Source organism: Cystoisospora suis, assembly GCF_002600585.1.
Source record: "Cystoisospora suis strain Wien I chromosome Unknown contig_2603, whole genome shotgun sequence".
NCBI lineage: Eukaryota > Apicomplexa > Conoidasida > Eucoccidiorida > Sarcocystidae > Cystoisospora > Cystoisospora suis.
Genome location: NW_027155401.1, coordinates 1 through 8,454, shown reverse-complemented (window position 1 = coordinate 8,454; position 8,454 = coordinate 1). Strand labels below are relative to the sequence as shown.

Sequence of the window (8,454 nt, the reverse complement as noted above, 5' to 3'; positions counted from 1 at the left end):
CTATCTCTAACTTATCAATCTATCTATCTATCTATGTCTTTTCTTCGTTTTTGCATGTACAGAAGGAGTGTTATAGAGGTGTGAGTGTAGAGAGACGACTTCTTTCTTGCATGCGTTTCTTACGGAGATTTTTCATTGCTAGATACGATTGCGGGGGGCCTATCCATATTAGAGTGAAGGAGGTCAATAGACACCCAGATAGAGGCATGTAGGATCTCCAGCACCTGAATGGCTCTCCTACTTCTTGGAAGTGGCAAAGGAAGTAGACGAAAAGAAGCGATGGTTTGATTCACAGACAACTGTCTCCATTCATGTGTGGTCTTTATTATGTGGTACTTCTCATTCATTTCTCCCAAGAACAAACAGAGGAGGGTCGACTGAAGCTTTTCTATCCATGCCAAGAAGAGGAAGAAGATCTGCAGCTTTCCTTATTATAGGTTTCTCAATCAACTAGAATGTGTTCGTTATGACTACCAAGTGAGAATTGTAAGACACACTCATGGTGCACTTCTCCGTTAGGTAGATTTCTCCCCTTTCTCCTTTCCTGAAGTTGGAAGGCATTCGTTCTATGGTTCATCTGGAGTGTATATACACCTGAAGATCTCCAGGGTGTATTCGTCTGAAGTGCTACGGTGTACCTAAGTCTACAGAACATGGAGCCTAGGTACTCTTGTTCTCACTGGGGTCATCCCGAGCAGAAGAAGACATTTGCATCCTCAGACTTTCTTCTCTCACTTCTTATGCTGTTTCTTTCTTCTTCTTTCTCTTCTATTGCTTCTTCTTCTTCTCAATCTTCGTTACCGACATATCTTCTTCTCCTACTACCACGTGTCTCTGTCTTGCGCCGCGCCCCCTTTCCTTCTTTGTATGTGCAGGTGGAGCATCAGGTACCTGAGCTCACAGTAGAAGGTCTTCTTCGTATCAATGAAGGTAAAGATAAAACACACAGACTCTGACTCTCTCTCTCCTTATCTTCTCCATGTCCTCGAGTATCCTCTGCCTTTCTCTCTCTTTCTCGTTTGTCCTTCGTTCTCTCTACTCTTTCTTTCTTTCTTTCTCACTCTTTCTCACTCTTTCTCACTCTTTCTCACTCTTTCTCACTCTTTCTTTCTTTCTCACTCTTTCTCACTCTTTCTTTCTTGGTCTCTTTGTCTCCCTTCAGATGCCGGGGAAGACGAGCATCGAGGTGTATCGCATTGCTTATCGATCATAGAAAATCTTCTTGAACTTGATCCAAGCCTTTCCACGAAGTTCTCCAAACTCCCTAGGTTTGCTTCATGGCTCTTAAGAAGAATACGAACAAGTCCTTTAGGGGGACAAACCGCACCAACAGCAGCAGGAGGAGGAGGAGCCGTATCTTCTTCCTTTGATTTCAATCGTGTCTATGCCAGTGAATTGCTCGTCATTATCCTTCAAAATTCTCATGAAGCAAGAGAAACACTCGGAATGAAACAGTCAGGAGATGCGGTCGATAAAATTCTACGAGCTGTCGCTTCTTATAGAAAAAGAGACCCTGAATCTTCACAGGAGGTAAGACCGAAGAGGAAAGAATACTCTATCTATCTATCTATTTGCATAGAGGAGAAGATGATATGAAAGAGGAAAAGAAAAGAACCTGAATGGATAGACAAAGATTGTTTTCTGCTGGAGAGCTTTGTCGATTTCCTAGATCAAGATAAAAAGAGAAGAAGGAGAAACAGGCGACTTTTCTGTTTACTCGAGGGCGAGGTGACGCCCTGTGTAGATGGGGTATGTGCCTCATCATTCAGCAATTGTTTTCTGTAGACATACATATCATCACATATCTCTACATCTATACATGTATAGGCAAACCTCTAGAGTATCGTCACGCATTCATTTGTATGTGTATCGAAATGTAATCAATGGCTCACATTGAGAGATGCAGAGAGAGAGATTCAAACAAGAGAGTCTATGCATGCCGCGTGATAGGCAAGTCTGTTGGATCTTTCTATCCCTGAGAGCTCTTGAAGTGATATGGAGGTTTTGTCACATATATCTGTATGTATCTCTACGTCACTTCAGTCTTATGTACGTCCACATGTATGTATATATGTATGTGTAGTGTATGCATGCAGCTGTTGGTGTATACATCGATAAAGTTTGTGTCGGAGTATGAAGGCAGTGGAACAAGGAGATCGATACGACTGAGTAATGAGGTTTCTCTTTCATTCAGCTTCTCTTCACAACTCTCGAAACTTCATCAGCATATACAGAGATACAGATATATACATATATACATAGATACATACATCTGTATATATATATATGTGTATGTGTTCACATATAACAGAATACAAGGAGGAGGCCCAGTGGAAGGAGTAAGAAAGTTTTCTGCAGGAGAAGAACCACAAAAAAGAAGAGTGACGTGAAGCGCCCATGACAGTAGCGCGTGTCTATAGAAGCCATACTCTTCCCGTCTATGTAGAAAAGAAACATCTGTCTTCCCTAAAAGCATCACCCTTCTCTTCTTTCTTCCTGTTTCTCTTTCCTTTTCTTTTCTCGTCTTCTTTTAGGAGGAGATGATCCAGAATCTTTTTGATGCTCTATGCAGTCTCCTTCTTGTGTAAGGTTTGCCGTTTCTTCTCTCTCTCTGTTTCCCATGCCTTTCTTTCGCATGCGCCCCCACCTCCAATAGCCATACTAGTACTAGTGGTAGGAAGGGAGGGCTCGTGCCTGTATCATCTGTAGGTTCATACAGATGAAAGAGATAGAGAGTTATTGTTCTCCTTCTCACTACGTTAAGGAGTATCCCCTTTCATATTGATATAGCTCAGTTCTCTCACCTGTAGATGCTGTGTGTCTGAACGTCTTTCTCTCAGAAGATTTCTGGCTTTTTTCGAGGGGTGGTGTGCAATAGAAGGCTCAATACTGATAAGACATGCGTGCCTCTCAATCTTCGATCGACCAAACGCCATTCGCTGCTTTCTACTTTCAAGAGGAAAACAGATGTTTTGTCACCCTCTTTCTTTCTTTCTGATGATGATGACGTTGGTGGATAGATGAGAAGGTCTAGTTCGTCCTGGGGGGGTGTATGCAGATGGAAGCCTAGAGATATGATATGATCGTCGTATCGGCGTGTTTCTTCTCTTCTTCTTTTCTCTTGCTTGCACTTCAGGCGATCTAATCAAGAGCTCCTAGGAAGACAGCAGGGCATTGAACTGATGCTTCGAATTATCAAAGAAAGAAGGTAAGTTGAGAGGAAACACACCTTCGTCTTTCTCCTCCTACGCTGCGTTTGAGCAGAGCAAGTACACAGTTCATGCCTACACCTACATATGCGTATCTATATGTATATGTAGGTGATATATACAGGCATATTCAGTAGAGATGAATAAGTAGGTTCATATCTGCCTGTTGACAAAGATATGTCTATGTGTCTGTATGCATGTTTACCGTTGCAGGAGGCCTAAAGCTGAGCACTCAGCCCTTCTTTCTCTTTCACATAGGCGATCTTCTCATGGTCGTCTTCAGATCTCTTCTCTCAACTTGGTTTATATATATGTATGTATAGACATATATATATGTTTATCTTCCTCTCTCTCTTTCTCTTCTTTTCTTCGTCTTGTTCCTTTCTTGAAGCAAAGCAGCCTAGCATGGCATAGACCACAGAAGATGGTAGGCAGGCGGTGTGTTCTTTTCGTTTCTCCTTTTCTCTCTTGTTTTCTTTTCTTGTTCTTCTTCTCCTTCTTTTTCTTTTTTTTCTTCCTTTAGATTCTTTTACTCTCAGGCGTTGAAAGTCTTGGATTTCGCGTTGCTGAAGTGCGACGTGAATTGTCAGGTGTTCGTCGAAAAGTTGGGACTTAAATTTCTCTTCTCGATCTACATGAGAAAATCTCCTCCTACATTACAGAAGCGAAAACGCACAAAAGCTCAAGATCGTCAAGATGAAGGTAAACAGAAGAAGAGGAGACACCGCGTCGATGCTGGGGGATGGGAGAAAGATGAGTTTCTGTTGCTTTCTTGATCGTTTTGAAACACATCAGGATCAATGAACTTGCATTCTGTATGCATGCATACGTGTGTGTGCAGGGGTGGTAGGCGCGGAGATACCTACCTATCGCTCTCCTGTATCGATTTCTCCATGTATCTCTCTCTTGCCTATAGATACGTACATTCGTATCTATGTCTCTTTTATGAACCAGGCACATGAATTCAAACTCACTCCTCTCTATATCTTGCACGTGCGTCCACCGAATAAATTCTCGGCTTTCGTCTTGTCTATCAGATCCTAAGTAGATGCTCTAACACATGAATATATATACATATATATAGAGATAGATAGATAAATATGTATGTATGTATGTCTAGGTATGGCTATGGATACGTGTCTTTCTCTCCTAGGCAGCTAGTCAAGGGAGGTGTTTCGGGGTGAGCTCAATGGGAGTGATGAGTGGTGTAGAGACTGAGACAGGCTCGGTTGTCATACAGAAGGAAGAGGGGGAGAATGAAGGAGTGGACGATTTCTACTGAGTGCCAAAGAAGAAACAGCTATGTTTGGACCAGCATTGGAATAGACCATATACAGTCATTCTCTTCTTTAGGCGGGATCTGTCTTCTCTTGCTACTCATGGATGCTAAGCAACTCTCTTCACATCTTCTCTTTCATATGTATGTATACATGTATATACATATCAATGTGTATGCATATGTTTATATATATATATATATGTATATAGCTAGATATAAATTAGTATATGAACGAATGTGTGTGCTCTCGAGGCCTGTGGTCGAGATTGTATGTATAAACCACCCGGTACTATCGTGAGTGCATTACATCTTTATACGTACATATACTTGGATAGTCATACATAGATCTTCATACCTGTCCGCACATATCCATACATATACATGACTATTCGATACTTTTTCGTCTGTAAGTAGGATCATCCGTCTATCTTCTGTCTTTTTCTTACTCCGTTCTGTGGTATACTTCCCTTCAGCTTTCATCCCCGTGTGTGTCTCTCGTTGTCTGCTCTTTTCTCTTGCTTTCTCAGAGCATGCGGTGTCTATTATCAATTCTCTCTGCCGTGCATGCTGCGGTGCAAGTTCCAGTGGAGTTGTAGGAGGAAATACCGCCGGTAAGGAAGACAAAGAAAGAAAGAATGAAAGAAAGAAGAGACAAAGAGAGAGGGGAGCTCATCGTGAAAGGCGCAAGAAGAAAAGCAGAGGAAGGTCTCTTTGTATGGAGGAGGTGCCAGTGGATTGTTTGTGTATACACGGGGCGCTTGGGTGTTAAGACATACCTGTAATTGATAGACTAAAGATAGAACGATTACAGATAGACAGATTAAAGATAGATAGATAGATAGATTGCAGGTAGGCAGATGCATCACAGATAGATAGACAGAGAGACTAGATAGATAGACTAAAGACAGATGGATGGGTCAAAGATAGACAGATCAAAGATAGATAGATAGATAGAGATAGCTTAGAGATAGATAGATAGATGGATTAAAGATAGGTAGATGGATTGATGATAGATAGGGAGGTAGCTGCATGGGTTCGTGCTGGGTCTGTTTCTTCTATCTAGCGCGAAGCTGCGCACAGACTCGTGTCGTTTTTCAGGTTCATGAAAGAATCGGTACAAGTAAGGGGCTGTATGGAGCTTTCTTTTCTCATATGGAAATGAAGCGAGACAAGAGAGAAATCCTCGTTGTCTCTTTGTGTTTCTTCGTTTATCCTAGCAACACAGTTGCGAGCCTCTCAAGTGCTACTGGAAGCGTTGAAAGAACAGACATGTGAACGAAGATGCGTAAGAGAGGGAACACCTTACAAGAGTCCTTTCTTTCTTTCTTTCTTACACCCGAGTGTTCACAAAATGGAGGGTGATAGAGGTAGACGACGTGACGATGGATAGATGAATGAGAAAGTCTTTCTTTCTTCTTTTTTTTGCTTTTCTTTGGCGTCTTCATCTGTTATCTTCTTTCCATTCTTCTTCTTCGTCGTCGTTTTCTCTCTTGATTTGACTGAATACAGCGAGAGTTTTGAATAAGTTTATGGAGAATCAGTGCGAGAAGATCGAGAGACTTCTGGAGCTTCACGATTCCTACCAGAATCGAGTAGAAAAGTTTTATGCAAAAGAAGATGAAAGACGACAAGCTCAAGCTGCACGAGATGAAGAGCTTTTTGTTAAAGAAGTAAGATCTTCTCTAGAAGAGTTTCATCGAGATGTATCTCTACGCATAGGGTGTATATACACCTCAGTATATCTATCTAACAATAGCAATGACAGTTTCTGATAAGATGAAGAAGGGACATAATGATTCTTTCTGATAGCAGAAAAAGTTAAATCAATCCGTTGCATGAGATATGTTTTCTTGACTGCTTCGATACAGACGAGAATGCGTATCTTTTGTTCTACATCTTTGCTTCTTTTCTTCTTCATCTGTCCCTCCCTGTGGTGTCTATACAGCACAACCCCCCCGTTCAGAACATCAACGAACTCTACTCCCAATTCCTCCCTACCCACTATTTGGACTCTCATCTCGAATCACCTAAACCCTCAACTCTACGCCCGTCTTTCTTTCTTTTCAATTTCTTCTTGGTTGCGTATCTCTTCTTCTTTTTACTGTTTCTTCTTGTCTTTATTCCTCTTCTTTCTGTTTCCTGATGTAACTCTCTCTCTCTCTGTCTGTATGTGTCTATAGGTGGAAATTGATAGGGAGGAGCGCTTATATTTGGATGCATGCGATCGAGGTCTTTTTGTTCTTCAACAGGTCGATGGAATTATAGTACGCCTTGCTAATATGGGAAACGCTCTGGTAAGAACCCAAGTCAGTCTTTCTTTCTTTCTTTCTCACTCTTTCTTTCTTTCTTTGGGTAGTTAGACTTGAGTGCACGTGGTAGGCAGTCACAAGAATAGCGGCGATGGATTCTTCCTCGCGTCGTGAGAAGAATATTTTCCTTTCTGCTGGTTTTCCATCTGAAGAAGTTACTCGAAAAAAGACAAGAAGGAGCTTTAGACTCCATAGGGAAAGAAGAAGATAGAGATCAAGAGCACTTGGAGTTAGGGAAGTCATCTCGACCGCTCAGCTGAAGCGCTACAGCAGTGTGACGGAACTTCTGTAGTCCATGGGGAACGGGAACAAACTATCAACGTAGTAGTGTATGTAGATATGCATGCTTACATGTTTGTATGTATCCATACATACATACACATACATACATACCTCCAGACAGTGTGCCAGTGCGTCTGGAACTGTGTGTGTATATCTTGAGTCTTGTATATATCTGCAGATCATTTGACTGCATGCGTTCCTTCTATATGGGTAGATGCCTGTCATCTCTGCATGTCTGTATGAAAGCCTTTATACACGTATACGTACCTGTTTCAATCTTTCTGTAGATACACCTCTCTATGTCTAGAGGGGCCCTCATGTATTCCTTATAGTTTTGTTCTTCCTACCTGCTACAGTCTATCCATCCACTTCCCATGCCTGCATGCAAGCTCGGTCTCCACCAGTAGAAAACTTGTTCTTCTATTCCCTACCATAGGAAGAGAGGAGCCCATTCTTTTCTTCTTCTTATCAATCTTCCACGCCGCTTTCCTTCGGCTTCTTGGCCGTGTTTATTTCCTGGTGTGGCTGAGCCTCCCTTCAGGTGACGAAGCGTCTCATCGATCTCTTGCACATGAAGAGTATTGACTCTAAGCAAATTCGTAAAGTGATCTCTGGTAAGACTCAGAATGCCTCAATCACTTCATATCAGCAGAGCTTAAAGAATCTTTCTCTCGTTTCCTCTCTCTCTGTAGACGTATCGCTTGAAACAAAGGTATGCTAACGAGAAAGGAAAGGATGATGAGAAAGAAGAGACAAGAAAGAAAGAACGTGCTCCGTATCAGGGGGTGTAGAAGAAGATGGAGAGTAGAAGGAGTAGTAGTGGGAGTACAGGTTGTAAGTCTTTTCTATAGAAGGAGAGATAGCTGATATATGTCTTTCTTATCGGATATGTGTAGGAGGTAGATTTTTCTTTCTTGATTCTTTTGCTGTATGAAGTGGAATGGTAGCAGAGAAGGAGGAGAAGAAGAAAAAGAAGAGAGCAGAAAATTACTTCTCTATCAATCGGGGATGGTAGCAGGGATGTATTGAAATTCTTCTCTCCTTTCGGAGTGTGAGAAAGAAAGGACATGAGCACTCAGAATAGAACACACGAATAGAGAAGTGTCCGGTGTATGGAGACGATACTGAGAATAGATATGTATGAGATACGTACAGATATATAGATATATACTTATGTATGATACATATGTAGAGAGAGAGAAGGATACAGATATACATGTCTATCTATAAAGGTAGGTACGTCGGAAGTGAAAGATAGACTGTAAAGGTGGAGAAGAGGGATGTTGTCATGTATCTCTCTTGTATCGTTATTCACATACAAAAAAACAATCACCCAATGCTTCACTATGTCTTAGTGATCTATCTATCTTTAATC

The 8,454-nt window shown here is 41.6% G+C and overlaps 2 protein-coding genes across 2 annotated transcripts in view; both read left to right on the top strand.

Moving 5' to 3' along the window:
* Positions 1–7,693, top strand: part of CSUI_005372 (beta-catenin family protein 1) — a 12,306-nt gene extending 4,613 nt beyond the window's left edge. Inside the window, exons 4-12 of the mRNA XM_068065548.1 lie at positions 876–930; positions 1,163–1,530; positions 2,535–2,584; positions 3,137–3,208; positions 3,423–3,911; positions 5,016–5,099; positions 5,998–6,158; positions 6,669–6,782; positions 7,621–7,693. Of these exons, the coding sequence (XP_067922477.1) occupies positions 876–930; positions 1,163–1,530; positions 2,535–2,584; positions 3,137–3,208; positions 3,423–3,732 (855 nt within the window). The 3' untranslated portion in view covers positions 3,733–3,911; positions 5,016–5,099; positions 5,998–6,158; positions 6,669–6,782; positions 7,621–7,693. The remainder of the gene's footprint in view (positions 1–875; positions 931–1,162; positions 1,531–2,534; positions 2,585–3,136; positions 3,209–3,422; positions 3,912–5,015; positions 5,100–5,997; positions 6,159–6,668; positions 6,783–7,620) is intronic.
* A 142-nt stretch (positions 7,694–7,835) lies between these two features.
* CSUI_005371 (uncharacterized protein) lies at positions 7,836–8,265 on the top strand (the record flags this gene model as incomplete). The annotated part of the gene is made up of 1 exon (XM_068065547.1): positions 7,836–8,265. A coding segment is annotated over one exon (111 nt), but the record flags the coding sequence as incomplete, so codon positions are not given.
* Positions 8,266–8,454: the final 189 nt, after the last annotated feature.